The sequence below is a fragment of the Lepus europaeus genome, chromosome 10 (genome assembly GCF_033115175.1).
Source record: "Lepus europaeus isolate LE1 chromosome 10, mLepTim1.pri, whole genome shotgun sequence".
NCBI classification, from domain to species: domain Eukaryota; kingdom Metazoa; phylum Chordata; class Mammalia; order Lagomorpha; family Leporidae; genus Lepus; species Lepus europaeus.
This window is the reverse complement of record NC_084836.1, coordinates 12386875-12406267: the sequence shown is the minus strand read 5'-3', so window position 1 is coordinate 12406267 and position 19393 is coordinate 12386875. Positions and strand designations below refer to the sequence as shown.

General features: G+C 48.5%; 1 protein-coding gene across 4 annotated transcripts in view; it reads right to left on the bottom strand.

The window, feature by feature from the left end:
* Nucleotides 1-19393, bottom strand: part of LARGE1 (LARGE xylosyl- and glucuronyltransferase 1) — a 570843-nt gene that overhangs the window by 298681 nt on the left and 252769 nt on the right. For all 4 annotated transcript variants that reach the window (XM_062202942.1, XM_062202944.1, XM_062202943.1 and 1 more), the window contains exon 3: nucleotides 8454-8755. In XM_062202942.1, coding sequence (XP_062058926.1) covers nucleotides 8454-8755 — 302 coding nt within the window. The remainder of the gene's footprint in view (nucleotides 1-8453; nucleotides 8756-19393) is intronic.

The window sequence follows — 19393 nt, the reverse complement described above, 5'->3', positions numbered from 1 at the left end:
AGCTCCACAGGCAAGCTCTGAGCCTTCGGCAGCTCCACAGCTGGGCACCAGTGACTTAGACTCCACCCTCTCACTCCCACTCCCACTCACGGTTAGGGATAGCATTCCCTGGCTGGGGAATGGTCTCCTCTCCCCACATGCAAGGGCAAGGACACAGGGATGAAGAGAAGGGACACTAAAATCCCCGCCTGGGCCGGGGCTCCAACTTGTAGCTTAAGCAAGACCCTGTCCTTCTCTCTGCTTCAACCCCATCATCTTTAAACTCAGAGGGCTGCATCTTTATTTGTTCTTCTGAAAGGCACATTTTTCTAAAACAAATTTGCAAAGAGGGCACAATATACAAAGCAAATCAAGGCAAGGCTGCTTAGGGGCCAAGGCTCGATTTGGGGTGGAGCAGGGGATTACCAGAGATGTGGCCCCTGCCCTGGTCATGGTATAATAAGATGGTCCCCAAGACCCCTCTCACCTGCCACTCATGCCCTTGTGTCATCACTCCCACACTGTATCAGGGTCAGCCTGTATGAGCAACAGAATCCAACAGAATGGCAGAAGACACCCTCGGCTAGGCACTGTAGCTTCTGTCTCTCTTTAAATCATTGAAGAAAGCTCACGGCTACTGTCCCAGGACACTCGGTTAGCCCTAAGGGACTGAGAACACCAGCAATACCCCTGAGCTTTCCCGGAAGCAGACCCTGCAGCTCCGGCCAGGCCTTGGGAGGAGTGCAAGCCCATAGACGTCGTAAGTGCAAGCTTATGAGAGACTCAGAGCCCCAACGAAGCTGCTTAGAGTCATCTCTTTTTATTTTTAACCAATAATAGAAAAAGTACACACGTGCAAGGGGCACCACGTCATGTTTCCATGCACACGTGTGCTGTGTAATGTTCAAATTCACGTAAACACACCTGTCTATTCAAATAGTTGCCATTTCTTCATGTTGGAAACACTCAAAACCCTTTTTCATGCAGCTTTTAAAAATATAGAGAGCACATTACCATGATCCTTTACCACTGCTGTATTGTGCAAAAAATACCAGAGCCATTTTCTCCCATCTATTAATTAGTACCCAATTAACAACCTTTCCCCATACCTCCCAGCCTCTGGTACGGTCCTTACGCTCCTACCGTGCAAAACCTTATTGGATTCCACGCATGTGTGACATCCTGCAGCACTTGCCTCCCCTGCCTGGCTTATTTCACATAATGACTTCTAGTTCTAGCCATCCTGTCACAAACGGCAGGGTTTTATCCTTTCTCGAGGCTGGATACTATGCCACTGCGCGTCCGTATCACACATCCATCAGGGGATGGACCCTTGGGCTGCTTCCACTTCAACCCTCACGCGATACACACGCAGTGCAGATGTCTCTTCAGCATGCCCAGAAGAGGGACTGCTGGACCCCATGCTGGCCCTACTTTTAACATTTTGAGCAATCGCCACACTGCCTTCCACAGTGTACTAATTCGCATTCCCACCAAGAGTGGGCAAAGGCTCCCTTCTCTCTGCATTCTTGCCAATGCTTGTTATCGTTTGTCTTTTTGATGACAGCCATTCCAACTGGGTGTCACAGTGGTTTCAATGTGCATCTTCAGATGATAAGTGATGCTGATTCTCCTCTCTTCCACCTGTTGGCCATTGGCACATCTTCCTTTGGGGAAAAAAAAAATGTCTGCTTAGATCTACTGCCCATTTCGTAACTGTATTATTTAGGTTTCTCCAAGTGGTTTTTCTGAGTTCCTTATATATTCTGGTTATCAATCCCTTGTCAGATAAATAGCACGAAACGGTTTCCTGCCATTCTATGTTTGATAAGATGTAATATCTTGCTGTGTAGCAAAAAAAATAATTAATACACATGGGGAGGGTGCCAAAGACATCTCTGTACCTAGAGCTCCCTGAAAATTATTGTGCCAAATAACCGCACTGGGTTTCTTCCAAATAAAATATTCTCTAATTCCAGAGCCCGACATTTAGGCAAAGCACTGTGTATCCCTAGAGAAGCCCCAAAGAAGACATACGATGCTAACAGAATATGAGACCCAATTCTAAAATAATGTCTTCCACCAGCAGTCTAGGCTATGCGAAGCCTGCTGACAAATCTCTCTACTGTAGAGTTATTATGTAAAGTCCTTGAAGTTGAAGTTTTTTAAAAAAAAGTAGATCAAAATATACTGCGGGGTTAGTTAGGGACCCAGAAAATACAAGTGAGAGATGTCAAGTTTTACAAACATAATGCCTCCAGCAAAATGTCAAACCTCCACGGAGCCAACACATGTAGCCACCATCTGGAAGGCAACTTGAACCAATCCAACTTCTTTTAAAAGAACAGGGAGATCCTTGCATAGACCCACCAAGGAAGGATTACCCTCATGGGGCACGCCCTAACTCCCACTGTGAAAGATGACCTTCATCATGGCCGTGACCCTGCAGTCTTTGGAGGTTACGCACCTGCCAGGCACACGGACAGGACTGGGCTCAGCAGCTGACAGGAGTGTGGCTTCTGGAATCCTCAATTCACAGAGCTTCAGTGCAGCACTGAAAACACAGGCGCCCATGTTTAGACTCAATCTCTACCTCTCCCTGGCTGTGCCACCTTGCAATATTTTTATGCTCTCTCAGCAGTTTTCTGACATGTAAAATGAAGAAGGTATGTTGTGTGGATTGAGTGGGATACTTTAAATCTACCACAGCTTGTGGTATACTTCAGGGTAAATGTTAACTTTTATTATTATGACACCACTACTGAGAAATGAAGTTCAAAGCAAGAAGCAAAAGGAAAGATGGATACTTCCTTAAGGGGTGCAGTCTGACATCACAGGGTCCCTTCATGGGACTTCCCATAATAACAATATCTACTGTGGCAATGTCAGAGTGGATACACGAATGCGAATGATTTGACATTTATCCCATGGAGAGAAGGGATATGTGAAAGTAGGTGGGCATTTGCAATCACTTTAAGCCACAGCATGTGGGCAGAAGTGATACTATGTGATTTCTGAGGCTGGGCTACAAGCTGCACTCCCATGGTGGAAACCTGCATGTAAACTTTCAGCTGCCTGGAGCCGACATGTTGGGAAGAAGACCAAGACAGCTGGTGCAGAGACTACACAGAGAGGTGCTGAGTCTACAAGGAGAGAGAGAGAGACAGACAGACAGACAGAGGCAGGCAGGCTGGAACAGAATGCACCCCCCAATCTTGCACCATTGCAGCTCCAGGCACCACCTGCTGCCACCTGACTGAGGAGCCCCAAACAAGAACCACACAGCTCTGCGCTCCCTGAATCTCCAGCCCACAGAATCCATGTGAGCCTAGGGATGACCCCCCCCACACACACACACATACTCTCCTGCTTCTGCCTCCTGATTGCAATGAAGGAAGATTCCTGCTCTCATTTGACACCGATGACAGAGATTCCAAGACAGAAATGGGAGTGTCCAAGGTCACATGATCAGTGACGTAGGCAAGAGTGCTATGCAGAAATTCTGATTCCAGGTCCTGTGATTCTTTTTTAAAGATTTATTCATTTAAAAGACAGAGCTTTAAACACAGGGAGAATGACAGAGAGAGAGAGAGAGAGACAGAGAGAGAGAGGAAGAGAGAGAGAGAGATCTTCTATCCACTGGTTCACTCCCCAGGTGGTCACAACTTCCAGTGTTGAGCCAAGACAAAGCCAGGAGCCAGGAGCTTCATCCAGGTCTCCCATGTTGGTGGTGGCAGGTGCCCAAACACTTGGGCCATCTTCCGTTGTTTTTCCCAGGCCACTAGCAGTGAAGCAGCCGGGACATGAACTGGCACCCAAATAGGATGCCGGCATCGCAGGCAGTGGCTTTACTGCCTAAGCCACAAGGCTATCCCTGGTCCCATGATTCCGCGGCTGTGCCACAGCCGACTCTCAGCATAGACGCAAGCCAGAAAGGCAAGAAAAAAAGACTCCAATCCATGCAGACACAGGCGGGAGAGGAGATCAAAGGGGATGTGTCTGATCCAGCTTCCAAGGCACACGCATGGAAACCAAGCTTTCACTGAGGCAGCATCACCAGGGCAACAGAACCATGCATGGATGAAATGTGCAGCAATGGGAAAGCCACATAATTAGGAAATGATAAGAGGGCAGAGGTCTGGACCAGGGCCCACTGTCTCTATCACCGCCCGGCTCAGCTGACAGCTTAGGCAGCATTACGGAGGAGTTTTCAGAAATACTTGTCATCCCCCAGAGAAGTTTCAGTGCCACAACAGATGACGCTGATGTCCCTGGTTATGTGGCTGCACCCTGATGATGTGTCAGAAAGAGCCTCAGCTCTCAGCCAAAACATCCCGGGCAAAGGGACCTTTTATTTTTGACTCCAGTGACTGATATGTCCTGTTTGCTTCTACAGCTTTTACACTAAAACCTACCCCGAGTGATGGAGACGGCAGGGGAGCATTGCTAATGACGGTTAGGATGCCAGCATTGCCACGTCAATGCAACGCCCTTAGCAGACACTCAAATAAGATGGCAATGGATCGAGGCTTCCCAATGCACCTGAGGACACTCTGAATGGGACCTGGGGTTCGTCACGGGAGAATTCCACCAGAAAGAGCTTTTCACGGCTCTGCCAAGTAACGTGATGAAGAAGCACAAAGAAAGAAAAAGCGCAAATGAATAAAACCTAATTCTCAGGTGCAGGTCAAAAGATTGGAAAATAAAGCATAGAAAAAGTGCACAAGTCCAAGGTCAGAATCTCTACACTGCTACATTCCTTTCAAAGTGCATACAGACAAAGAGAATTCATGCTTCCTTTATGTGGTGCCTGAAATCCGTGGTTATCAGTCTCTTCTATCTCAGAATCACCTGCATAGATTTTTTTAATACCCATACGCTTGGGCCCTATTCCCAAGAATTCTTAATCAGTAGGTCTTTAGTTTCCATGAATATGCATTTTTAAAAGGGACTGCAATTCTTTTTCCTTAAAGTTTATTTATTTGAAAAGCAGTACAGCAGAGAAAGAGAGGGAGAGACAAAGAGATAGGGAAGGGGAGAGGGAGAGGGAGAAATAGATCCATCTTCCAACCACTCCCCACAGGGTCAACAATAGACAGGGCTGGACCAGGCCAAAGCCAGGACCCAGAACCCCACCCCGGTCTCCCATGTGGGTAGTGGGAACCCAAGTACTTGAGCCATCATTGTTGCCTCCTAGGGTGGACATTAGCAGGTAGCTGAACAAGAGGCAGAGGAGCTGGGACTGAATCCCAGACCCGCTGGGATGGAATGCCAGCATCCCAAAGGACGGGAACTTGCCTTGCTGCACCCCAGGGCCCTCCGTGGTTGTTTGTCATGTATCACTCTAATGCATAATTAGGTTTGGGAGGCCGGCACGTTCATGTAACTATTGCAGCTGGCAGCATAAGTTCAAATTGCTAGTGAGAAACATGGTTTCCTTGAATACAGTCAGTCACTCCCAGGCTCCCTGGCGGTGAGGAGCAACCCCAAGACTATGCCCTGCTAATGGGCTCTGAAAAGACCCAGGGGCTGACGTCTCTGAGGGGCGTTCCTACAGGAAGATGATGCCACTTCCCCTTTCCTGCCCGCGGGAATGTGGACAGCACGGTGGAAGCTCTGCTCCTCCTGGGCCGTGAGATGACCATGGGAATGTCCATCAAAGCAAGTTGTGGGGATAGACAGAGGAATCCAGCATCCTCAGTATGGACACCCCCATGGCCATGGCTTCCAGATCTTGGTGAAGCTGCTGCTAGTTGAGATTTTTCAAAATCTAAGGCTAACACAAAGAACTGTCTCAGGGATCCCTTCAAGTCTTGACACCCATTGTTGCAACTGAAACAGCATGTTGTAGGAATTTTATTTTTTAAATAATTTGAAAAACATTTATTTATTTGAAAGGCAGCATTACAGAGAAAGGGAGAGACAGAGAGAGATTTTTCCATCCTCCCGTTCACTCCACAAATGTTTGCAATGGCTGAGGCTGGGCCAGGCCAAACCCAGGAACCTGAAACTCCATCTCCGCTGCTTTCCCAGGCGCGTTAGCAGGGAGCTGTACAGGAAGTGGAGCAGCCGGGACTCGAACCAGTGCCCACAGAGGATGCCAGCATTGCAGGCAATGGCGTACCCTTCTGTGCCACAACACTGGCTCCAGGAATTGTGTTTTAATCTGTAATCTATAAGTGGGGAAACCAAGATACACAAAAAAGGGCTATACTTGCTCTAAGTCTTATAGCTACTAGGCTGGGGACACAGCCAGGTTGTAGACTCGGGACTCCCAAAGATGGGGGTCTTTTGTAGAGGATCCAAGGCAGGAGCCCACTGCTGAAACAGCACACAGAACGCGTGCCTCTCAGAAAACTGAGTAGTGGGGAGCCACTGGCTGTGCCCAGCGCAGCAGGAGGAGGAGCGTTTGGCCAACACAGCCCACCAGCTGCGCTGGTGCCTCTTCTGTTCTTCCTTTTCCAGGTTCTAGTTTTCACCTTCTTGACTCTCAGTTCTTTAGATGGGCCTGCGTCATAATAATGCGAATATACTTTGGAGGAAAAAAAAATCTCTGGGTCATCTGACCTCGTCAGCAGCGTTCCCATCCAAAACGAGCCTATTCTGTGGCAGGTGTTTAGCACAGCAGCTAAGATGCCACTCAGGATGCCAGTGTCCCAAAATCCCTGTGTCTTTGGCTCCCAGTCCAGCTGCCTGCGAATGCATTCCTTGGGAGGCAGCAGGCAATGGCTCAAGGACTTGCGTCTGTGACAACCACATGGGAGACTCAGACTGAGCTCCTGGGTCCTGGTTTCCGCCTGACCCTGCCCTGGCAATGGCAGGTATTTGGGGAGTAAAGCAGCAGAGAGAAGCTCTCTCTCCATTGTGTCTCTGTCTCTCTCTCTGCCTTTCACATAAAAGGAAAATAAATAAACAGGCAAACAAAACAAACCTATTGTAAACAAATACCATGGCTGTGCCTGGGGAACAAAGAACCTGCCAGAATTCAAACAGAGCCCTTCACTCAGGTAAGCATAGAAGTGCCCCAGATTAGGAACCCCGCCACACCAGCCTGGACCGAGCCAATCTGTGAACACAGCCGAGTCTTCACTTTAATAGCCATTAAGTGATACAAGCGTGCTTCCAAAGGGTCATGGGAAATGTGTACCACAAATAAAAGGTGCATGGACTTCAAAGTTGGTTGCACCAAAATAAAATTATATTTTAATTCCATTTTCTACTTTAAAAAAAAAATTATTTGAAAGGGAGAGAGACTGAGAGATATAGGCAAACAAAGCTCCCATCTTCTGGTCCACTCTCCAAATGCCTGTTCAGCAGCTCGGGCTGAGCCAGGCCAAAGCCTGAAGCTCAGGAACCGTGGGGAGCAGGGACCCACACACTTGAGCTAGCACCTGTTGCCTCCCAAGGCGTGCACTAGCAGGAAGTTGGACTCTGGAGTGGAGCTGGAGCCGGGACTAGCCCCAGGCACTTCAATACGGATACAGGTGTCTTACCTGGCATCCACTAGGCCCTCCACTAATACTCTCACATCCACGTCTACAGGCCACTGGTGACAGCTGTCCGAGATTAAAAGAGAGTGGGCCCGGCACAGGGTCAGCGCTGAACATAGGGGCAGCATTTGTGACCTCCTGACATTTGAGCTTCTCCACTGGTTTATCAGCTCTTCCCCTTCCTCGGGATGTAGGAACCAGAGAACAAGGTGGGTCTTGTTTCTGTTCACTACTACTTCCCAGCCCACTGTGACATATGCGACATACGTGACACGGAGCAGTAAACGCCTTGCTGAGTGAACGAGTGACGAAGATGGAGAAACGCTTTCGGACCAAGGCCCTCTGGGCTTGGCTGGGTGACCATCTCAGTCCTGAATTCTCTCCTGCTAAGGCCTACGTCACACTCACATTTTCCCTATTCACATGATATTCCTCCTTGGGTAGCCCTCATTCACCTCTGTCCACCTCTTGGCCAAGCCATACTGCAACCAGGCTTGAGAAGCCCAGAAAGCTGGAGGAGGTGTGCCCATGTGTATATGCACGTATGTGTGTGTGAGTGTGTATTCACGAGCGTGGGTACAGGCATTTAAAGGTGGCCGGGGCAGAGAGGAGGAGAGTGGGTAAGTTCCAGTGGTACTAAGCTTTAAAAGTGCAAGCTACTTCAGATGAGCAGCGGGTCCTTGGTCCAAACTTACAGACACTATTCATAGAATGGAGGGAAAACGGGGCACAAGGGGACTACGCGATGAAGCCACCAGTCCAAGTCTACCGTGCACATTTTACAGTCTCAGGACCAGGCCCTGGGGAAGCCAAGTGGGCGGGGAAGCCCTGCACATATCCAAATAAACCGCAAAGCAGCAAAGGGCAGGCTCTAGCTGACACCTCTGAGTCCAGGTGGCAGCTCCCTGCAGGCACCTGGCTGTGCTTCCCGTGGGTGCCCGCCCGCAAGGGCTGGTGAGGACGCGGGCTCCCCGGGCTCTTTACCTCGCACTTCTCCACGACCGGCTGCTGCCCACACTCGGAGCTGTTGCCCGCCACGATGCCGGCCCGCAGGTTCTCGCTGTCCCCGGTTCCCTCCTCCATGGAGTAGGTCTTGGAGTGGTTGCCGCGGCGCGGGGCTGGGGCCCGGCCCTGGGCCAGGCTGAGCTGCCTGCGGAGCGCTCGGTTCTCCTCCTCCACCTCGCGCACACGCACCTCCAGGCTCTCGCGCTCCCGTTGGCTGGCGGCCGTGTACCTGGGGCTGTGCGCCTGGGACTCCAACGGAGACAGAGACACCGGCTTCCCATCTGCGGGTGGGAGAAACCAAGGGAGAGTTAACCCGGAGTGAGCCACACCCCAGTGTCCTCCAAACCCCCCCAGCCATCCACGGCTGCACAGCCAGGCTCCCATCACTTCTCCGTTTTCAGGGAAAGCAGATGGAACGGGAGTCCCAGAGAAAAGCATCCAGATTGAACCGCGAACAAAGTTGCGAGCACAATGACTTATTATGGTAATAAAAACTAATATGCAGTTTAGAGAAGACAATCATAATATAATCGCTTCTAATTAAGTGCAAGCCTTCCTCTCCCGCCTGTTTCTAGGTAGACATTCTTAGCAATAAAGCGTGATGGATCGGAAGGAGGCGAGGTGGAGGGGGGGAGAAGGGGGGAGAGGAGCAGGAGGAGGAAGAGAACAAAAGAAGGAAGTCAAGGAATAAAAAGGAGAAATAACAATCATGGCTAAGTTTACTGAGCTCCTTCTATGTGAACTCCTATTTAGCTCTCAAATCCCTGTTTAAAACCATTCACTCCAGGGGGAACTCTTCCATTCGCAGGTAAAATATCTTTCAGCAAAATTTAGCAGTCATCTGAAATATAGCACCATGAAAACGTGTGTCTATCACGCTGCATTTGGGGAACTGTATTACAAGGTGGAATTTTTTTAAAAAGATTATTTATTTGAAAGTCAGAGTTAGAGAGAGAGAGAGAGAGAGAGAGAGAGAATCTTCCATCCAATGGTTCAGTCCCCAGATGGTTGCAATGGCCACAGCTGGGCCAGAATGAATCCAGGAGACTGGAACTCTATCTGGTCTCCCATGCGGGTGCAGGGGCCCAAACATTTGGGGCATTTTCTACTGCTTTCCCAGGCCATTAGCAGGGAGGTGGATCAAAGTGGAACAGCCAAGGCTCGAACCGGCGCCCATATGGGATGCAGGTGTTGCAGGCGGTGGCTTTACCCACTGCACCACAACGCCTGACCCTGAAGGCAGAGTCTCAATTGTTTTTGTGGTCAGATAGACTATCTGATAAACATAGGGTTGGAGTTGGAGGAGAAATATGTATCAGTGCCAAGGATACAACCATGAAGAGCAAGAAGGAATAAGAGAATAGAAGCATGACCAGACCCATGGTTTTCCCAGACGGTCTGTTACCGTTACACAGAGAGCTGGCAACAAACACTCCATGGAACATCGACCCCATGATGGAAGCTGACGCACAGAGGGAGATGCAGACCTCTCGACATCACACAGCAGCTCAGAAGTCACAACCTCTGAAACCTTCAAACAATGCAGGGTGCCAAAGACCATTTAAACATCAAAGGAAAACCCCATCACCCAAGGATACTTAGCACATCCCCTTGTATGCAACAGGTGCTCAATGCACTTGAGGAGCCACAGCAACACAACAGGTGCCCCCAGCTGGCACCTCTTGCTGCTCCCACCCAGCAGAAATTCAAGGATTCCACTACACGTGCAGCAGTCTCCGAGACCAATGGCAAAGAATAAAAATTACCCTCTTGGCTGCTTGTTTAAAAAAAAAAGAAAGAAAGAAAATCCTCTCCTCTTTTTTCCATAGTCTGAATTTTTCTCCTTCCTGCCCAGATCCCACTGAGCTTCCAAACTGTCCCAGAGAGTTGCTGTGACTCACAAAACTTGAGGATCAAAGAATGTGATGAATCAGAGCCGGCGGGTTTCACCTGTGCTGAGCCGGCCTCTGCCCAGGGCTTTTTGATGTATCTCTGGGCCTTAACAAATGCAACTCCCTTTTTCCCCCTCTTAATCACCTTAGGGTTAAACGCCTGAGCTCTTGGTCCTCGCCATCAATGCAACAAATACGATTCACTGAATTCCACTGCTTGGGACCAGCCACCAAAGGCAGGGACAGGATCTGTGGGGGATGTGGAATCACAGGTTGATGAGGGTTGCTTTGTCGCCAAGACGGCCAATGAGAAGCTCTGACCCAAGCTTTTGAAACTCATCTCTCTGTTTGGTACAACCAAATTAGTTCTGCAGAGAGAGAAAAACAGTAGGCAGCTATTAGCAACTGTGTTTTCTCAATGAACAATGACCCTGGAGCATCTAGCTTCCATCAGGGAGCAGAGAGTTCCGCTTCACGTCACTGCCTCCCCATGCTGCGTGGGTCATGCCAACGGCACCTTTGGTTAAGGTCACAGCACAAAGCAACAGCGCTCCCCTTACAGATGAGGAAACAGACTCTCAAGTGAAAACCAGGTTCTAAGCCTGCTGTAGGAAACAAGCTCTGTGCCTTTGCACTTGGCCATGCCATACTCTTGTATGCATGCTCTAGAATGGAACCCAGAAAGCTCGGGAAACTCAGTAGGATCCCAGGGACTGTGGATAACTAACAACAAAGGGGACCTATGTGTGTGTTTGGAGGTGTTGCATAAATGCTCTGAGGTTCAGTTTTCTCTCCTGCGAAATGGGGACACAATAAATGCTAACCTATAAGAGGAGGCTTAAGATAGAAGCACGGAGCCTTCCATGGGGAGGCATTTGGTGTCAATGAGATGCTACAACCCCTTCCTAATGGGTGGGTGACATCATGGGTAAGATGAGTTGACAACGTAATTTCACGTGTTCTGAACACAGGGCTGCCTGTGAGTGGCACATGGGAGCAAGTAGCCCACAAACCCTTGGCCTCCTTTGAGCTGCACTTTGATATATGGCATTCCTGATCCTCTCCCTGTCAGCCTTAGCTAGGTCAGGTTCATCCACAGGCAACACAGAGAAGGTGGGCTTCACACAGGGACTGTTCATGCTCTCCAGCTCCTCCTTCCAAATTCCCACACTTCACATGATCGTAAATTACATTTTATGTAGAATCAAATTCTCTGATTACATGCTTATGGAAATGCTCTTCACACTCTGTGTCCACTTCCAAATGGTTTCACCCAAACTTAGTTCTCAAAGACTTGCAAATTTTCTCCTTTTAAGTCTACAGATTTGTCCCCAGCGATGACACACAACACAACACATGTCAAATCTCAATGAGAGAGAGGCTGATGCTGGAAAAAGCCAACACTCAAGCTGTGCCCAGCGCTGGCGAGGACGCCGTGCTTAGTGAAGGGCAGGATTGCAATTTCTTGGTGGCTGGCAGATGTGTTGGTTGTTTTTAAGGGCACATCATCTTGGATTGGTCCTGCCCTTTTCTCAATGACTCTCCTTTTCTGAGAGAGAGAGATCACTGGGGAGATGGTCAGAGGCCTCTCAGCTCCAACCTTCCATGGGCTCACTATATAGATGGCCCCTATCTCTCCGGCTGGGCTGTGTGACTCCAACACTTCATGACCACAAGTCTGTGTGGCAGGCCCTGTCATCTTGCCATCCCCATTCTTCAGCCTGGTTTTATTCCTCCTGACTTTTGCTTTGCTCTGGGATCACACATCTCTCTAGCTCCGACCATTCTGTTCAGTCTTCTCCTGCCCCTCTGAGAGCAGGGTGGGGGTAGAAGGTTAGGACAGTGGATGATCAGCCCCCTGAGATGTGGTATGTACTTCTCTGCTAGAAATTATAGGCTTTGGCCACTCCCCCAAATACTCAAGTTTATGTACAGGTCATCAACATGGATGTGATGACTTCTATAAATTGTGCCCACACCCATATTTCTCAAACTTTCAGTACAGAATCAACCTGGGAAAAAAATCTGGCCCTGACACACATGGCTAATATAGAGCTCGCTTCATGCATAATTCATTGCTTGGATTCAACAAATTCAGCTATAACTTGTTCATCAAGACAAGTCTGCTGATCACGGGCCTCAGTGCTGCCACAAAGCCAGTCATTCTAGATGTTTCTGAATGCCTAGCTTCAAGACACAGATCCAGTGTGTTGCAGACCAGTAACGGTCTGGGGACTGTGACTGTTAACCGTATGCAGAGAGGTGACTGGGCCACAGGGTTCCCAGATGCTCGGTCCAGCGTTATCCTTGGTGCTTCTGTGCAGATGTTTTTGGAAGAGATTAGCATTTAAGTTAGCAGACTTCAGGAAAGCACACAGCCTTCCCCAAGGTGAGTAAGCTTTATCTAAACACTGCCTGCCTGCCTCTGAGCTGGGATATAAGTTCATGCCTTTGGCCTCCAACTGAAAGGTCAGCTCTTCTTGGGTCTCCAGTCTGACAGCACTGACAGGAGAACTATGCCACTGGCACTGCCGGGCCTGCAGCGTGCCCACCCACTCCATAGATCCCAGGACAGGTCAGCCCCATAGTCACATATGGCAACTCCTTATAATAAACATATGTGCATGAAAACACAGGTGCTCCTCAACAGACCCCTCATCAACTGGAAACATCCTAAGTGGAAGATGCATTTGCTACACCTGACGTGTGGGCCTTCACCACTGAGCAGCACCACACTGTCCAGCACTGGCTGCTTCCCCTTCCCTCCCACTAGGCTAAACGGGAGCTGAGGCTGCCGCCACTGCCCGGGGTCACAAGAGAGCATTGTTTCCATATCTCTAGCCTGGGAAAGGATTAACACTAAAAATTCAAAGTATGGATTCTACTGAATGTGTACCATGGTAAAGTCAGAAAATCATAAGATGAACCACCATGAAGTCATATGGCATCTACACACACACACACACAGAGAGAGAGAGAGAGAGAGAGAGAGAGAGAGAGAGAGAGAGAGAGAGAACCCTTACGAATACACAGGGACCAAGGATGATCTTTGGATTACATTCTGAATGACATGGTTTCTGCTACTCAGGTCTGGCACCCTGCTGGTTGGTAGCAAGTACTTGAAGAAGGGCCAAAGGGAAGGAGGGACATCTAGAACTAGAAATAAATAAGTCCAGCACTACCATTCATTAAAAATAATAGAGATCGCATTATACTATTAGATGCCAGGAGAGGAGGAGAGATCACAAAGAAAGGCAAGCAACGCAAGCCGTGTATCAAGAGCAGGGGATTGGGAAGAACAGGGAGCTGAGTTTGAATTCAGTCCTTCCACTTACTAATGAATAACCTTAGGCAAAGGACTTGATTTATCTGTGACTCTATGTCTCTTATACGGAGAACGGGGACATGTCTGTGTGTGTTGCCCTCGCAGAGTAGAAAATCAACTGTTTACCCCAGCTCACTGTAAGTGGGGCCAGGGAGCAGGCAGGCAGTAGTGGATAGGGTATCTTTACCTTTACCTTTCCATCTCTTTTACATTCCCCTGAGTCCCCCCCCCCCTTTTTATTTTTTAGCTATATGAAGTCCATTTATACACACAGTGCATCTGGCTATCATGTAGTAGGTCTACGTGTGGATCTGCAGTAAAACCCACTGTTGAGTGGAAAATGTCAGACAAGACATTACTCAAAACCTTTGCTGGCAGCATCCTCCTTCTCCCTCCAAAACTTCCCACCAAACATGAATATCACCGAATCCGAATCTCTGAAGCCACTCGAGATGAATGTTCTGAATTAAAAATCAACGCATCAGAGACTCAGAACAAAGGAGATAAATTGGAAATCAGCCTCTGTAAGTGCAGTGACAGAGACCGGGGACCTGCCGTCCAGAACCTCGGCAGCGATGACCTCAGTCGGTTCGTGTGTGTGTGTGAGCACACATGCGTGTGTGCGTGTTGGTCATCTCTGGATCTCTGGAGTGCGGGCGGGCAGTAAGATGTGCCCACCGCTGTGGAGCTCAGGGCCTGGATGGGCCTCCCATGGGCTCAGACTCATCCCGCTCTAGTCTCAGCAAAATCCTGCTCTCATCGCCAGATTTCCGGACAGTTGTTCTCTTGCATCATCCAGCCCGTGATAAAGACGCTGCAGCCCTGACCTTTCTATGGCAAACTCCCTACGTACCATCTGTCACCGCGGCCTGCCAACTCCTCCTTCCTAGGGTTTCAAACACTGGCTCTTCTCATTTTAATTCAAACACCCCAGCCCAAGCCAAGCCTAAAGCAGGGGTCATCAAACTTTCTCTGTGAACACCCAGAGAGTAAGTATGTTTCACTGTGCAGGCCATGCCCTCTCCATGGCAAGCACTCAAGTCTGCCACGGTAGCATAAAGCAGCCCTAACACAAGGGCATGGCTGTGCTACAGTAACACATACGGACAATACCAAGTGGCAGGCCATGGCGCAACCTGGCTGTAGTTCATGGTCGCTTGTCCTGGACTCTTGCCTGGCCTCAGTGGTTATCTCCCTCTGTTCCCGGGTGCCATGGGCCATGGTCTAGTCCTTCTCCCACTACATTTGCAAGTGTGACAATACCGACACATCTCCACCTGCTTCCAGTTCAGCTACCAAACTCAGCAAACACTCAGTTAAGTCCTACTGAGTACTACAAACATGTGGTTAAGTCCTACTGAGTACATACTGAGTACATGTTTGAATGTTATGTGTCATCTCATTTTAATTGATACAATGTTCTAATGAAGTTGGTGTTCTCACCACTGTTACTCGACCAATGGGGATAAAAAATACATAAAAAGGAGCACATGCATCATTTAATACATTCAAGGCCATCTGACCAGCAAACAGCAGAGGGACAGTCTTTAACCAGGGCCATGGGTCCCAAATAAGTGCTTCTTTCTGCACCAAACCAGAATGTCTGCCATTCCCCCTTTACCACTCAAGCCCAATCTAATTCATGGTTGCTGTTCATACTTTGTCCCCGGGGCACTTAGGCCACTGGTTCTCAACCCTGGCTGCCATGTTAATCACTTGGGAAACTTTCCAAAGATACTGATGTGCACAGGCCCCACCCCAGAAACATTAGTCCAGAGTTGGGTATTTGGTTATTGGTATCTTTAAATGCAATCACTCCTTTGGGACTCACTCGTGCAGTCAAGGTTAAGAAATGTCAGCTTAGGTATTTCCTAAGGCTCTGGCTTAGATGAGAGGAGGCCTTAGCACTATTGCATTTAACTGAAGTACTGCTCCAGTTCCCTTGTCCATACCTCTATTGTCTTAGAGTAATTCCCATCATGCAATGCAGAACCTGACTTCCTCGTATTGCAGCTCTTCCAAGCTTAGGGCCTGTCTTGCTCCTCTCCCTCTCCCTCCTCCCTAGGAGGAAAGGGCCACGCTGTCACAGCTGCCCAGCTGTCTAGTGGCCCCTGGTTCCATGCTTCCCCTCTCTTGGCAAAGAGTAGGTCGATTCATTAAAATGAATTTTCCAATTTCTCATTTTTCATATGAGGTTGTGTTCATGAAGTCAGTGTTTTGTAAAAAAAAAAACATTTTTAACACAATGCTCTCCTTTTAATTAACATAAAAATTTCACACCCTCCTTCCATGCCATTTGAAATTTCAAAACGAACTAGATATCACAGCCAAAGTCATTATAGGAAAAAAAGCAGAAGGCTTGGTTTGGTCTTAAAAGCCTCACATGTAATTGTATTAGTTTGTCATTTGGATCGCGGGATGTCCACACGAGAGCGGCGCCGCCTGACATTGTCCTCAGCTTTTCCACTCTGGGTGGAGCAGAAGTAGTGTAGGATGTGGGTCAGAGGGAGCCACTTTCCCGAGTTCCTGAAACGCGGCATCACAGCTGCCGTGGGAGAAAAATGGCAGTGAGGACCAGGAAGGCTGCTCACTTGTGACGGGGAAACGGGGATATTTTACTCAAAGATTCCCCGAGGCAGTTTTTTGGAAGTTTTCTCTGGCAACCAAAGGCAACTTGAGTTCCAGCGAGGGCCTTGGAGAGCTTCTGGCAAAGACGGGAAAACAGTCACAAAAGAGCTCCTTGCAAGATTCTATGTCAACTCTGCAGCCACAATTGCAGGGAAAGCAGCCCAGATCCGCCCCACCACGATCACTGCGTGAGCTCTGACTTTCTTCCTCCACGGGACGATTTTCAGAACCTTGTCTTTTACAGAGCTTCATTAAGTCAAGAAAATGGAGACATTTTTAGCACCAATTTGCTGTATCTATAGCTGAGTTTTTGGCTATAAATGCCCAGACTGTGTCCTCATGAGCAATGATATCAGCTTCTGCTTCTGAAACTTCAGGCTCGATGATTTCAAAGCTTCGCTTCTTTCTTCTTTTTTTTCTTCCTTCCTTCATTTTTTCCCCCCAAATATCCTAAGTTCTGAAAGTCTGAAGCACTTGATCCTTGAACTATGTTCTCAGAGCAGGGAAAGTGAGCTTTTTTGCTTTGAAATCTGGCAAATTCTATTTCTCTTTGATGTCCAAGATGTTCAGGTATGGACAAAAGGGTGAGTAGCATTCAAATCTGTGCCAAATGAGACAAAGACAATGCATTTTTTATGATTTGTTTATTTATTATGAAGTCGGTTACAAAGAGAGAGGGAGAGACAGACACACACACACAAAGATCTTCTACCCCAGATGGTCACAACAGTCAGTACTGGGCCAACCGGAAACCAGGAGCTTCTTCTGTATTCCTCATGTGGGTAGCAGGGGACCAAACACGGGAGTCATCTTCTGCTGCTTTTCCCAGGCCGTTAGCAGGGAGCTGGATTGGAAGTGGAGCAGCCAGCACCCATATGTGATGCTGGCTTTCCAGGCAATGGCTTTACCCGCTACCCCACAATGCCAGCCCCGAGGCTAATGTATTTCATGTTGTATCTCGTATATAACAGTGTGAGAGCAGTCCAACCTTCTAGTAGAGCTCCAAGGGTTCAGAAAACAGTTATGGCAGGAGAATACTACCGTGCATTCTGAACAACTTGAGTAGCTATTCACCCTGAAGGCTGAGTGACAGCACCGTGTGTGAGCTCACGGGAAATCCACACTCCAACCAGCTTCGGGCATCCACATCCTCCACCCAGTGCCTTGCCTCCAACTCCTTCTACACAGTTTCAGAGACACCAGCAGCCTCTGCTGTGATCTCCAGGCATCTGAGAACACATCTTTCTTCCTTCCACTGCTCCTTGTGTATCTGTGCAACCGCTGAGCACGACCCGAGGACCGGCATCCCCACCTGAGCCATCACTGTGGCTCCTGACTACAGAACCAGATGCAGAAACATTCTAGAATTTCTTAGTTTTCTTTTTAGCAGCACTCAGGATGAAAAATTCCACAAGTGTTTTCCCAGTGATCTAGTTTTTAAAAAAAAAAAAAAAATCTTTGCAATAAATGTGTTATTTTATATGAAATACTCACAGCCCTTATAAAATCCCACTGATGCATTCTATGTGCAGAGGAGGACAATATTTTACAGTTAAAAACCATTAATGAGGCTGGGTTTATTGGGGGACAGAGGGGTGGCCAAAATTTTGTTCAGATCTACAGAACCGCGTATCGCATCTTTATCAAAGGCGTTGGATTTTATTTTACATTTATCACACTAAGGGTGTTGAAAACGAACCTTTTCTCAATGGGGATCCTCATTTGCCATCAACTTAAAATTCATATTCTTGATGGCCATGTTCATTGGCCAGGGGAGTACTGACCACAGTGTATGCTTTAGCTGACAGAGGCTGAAACATTTCAGTGGCAGGCAGCACCATCTCGGGACACCACACAAGTGTGCAAAGCCCAGGCCCCGCCAACCCCTGCCCAGGGCATCCTCAGGGCCTCCGGAGCTATAAGAATACTGTTCCAGGGCCCAAACACCTGAGTGAAATTTAGACCTATCTAAAAAGTTTAAAGAATTTTATATACATTGAATAAAATACGCTTCTTTTTTTATTATTTGACAAGTAGAGTTACAGTCAGAGAGAGCGAGACAGAGAAAGGTCTTCTTTCTATTGGTTCACCCCCAAAATGGCCGCTATGGCCGGAGCTGTGCTGATCTGAAGCCGGAAGCCAGGAGCCAGGAGCTTCTTCCTGGTCTCCCATGTGGGTGCCAGGGCCCAAGCACCTGGGCCATCCTCCACTGCCCTCCCAGGCCACAGCAGAGAGCTGGCCTGGAAGAGGAGCAACTGGGACTAGAACCTGGTGCCCATATGGGATGCTGGTGCCGCAGGCGGAGGATTAACCAAGTGAGCCATGGCGCCGGCCCCCAAAAATATGTTTCTTATTAAAGAAAAATCTTATCACATTGTATCTTTCACTGACAACATCAGAATTCAACTACAGTGACCTGGGCTCCTGGGGAAGTAGACTACCAAATAACCCACAGGGACTCAAAATCTTTCCATGTAGGTGGGGGTCAGTAACCTCAAGAATACCCAGAGCGGGGCAGAGCTTTCTGCTAGCAGTGAAGAAGCCTATGGCCCACACCAGAGCATCTGGGTTAGAGTCACACCTGCCACGCAAGTGGGAGACCCGGATTCAGTTCCTGGCTCCTAGCGTTGGCCCCACTCAGGAGCTGTTCTGAGCATCTGAGGGATGAACCAATGGATGGGGAGGGAATTCATGCAAGTGTGTATGTATTTTCTCTCTCTCTCTCTCTCCTCTCAAATAAATATTTAAAAAGAATACCCTGGGCCCCTAAGAAGAAAACTGAACATGTAACAGAACTAAAAGTCCAGAGACTACTCTTGATGCTGCATGTCAGTCATGGTGGTCAGTTTGCTTATCTGACGACTACATCTAAAATTATGCCAAAACTGAGCAAAAGTTTGCTTCCTCTACCCTGCACACAAACAGGAACTGTCACAGGGGGAAACTCCTGGTCCCCTCTATGAACCTTTCAGGTGCCCTGGCTTCAGCCAGGACTGACAGCTGTGCCACTTTCTCCAGGCCCTCTGCATCTTCATGTCCTCAACGGTCAACAGGCTTTGAGCCAGAGCCTCTGC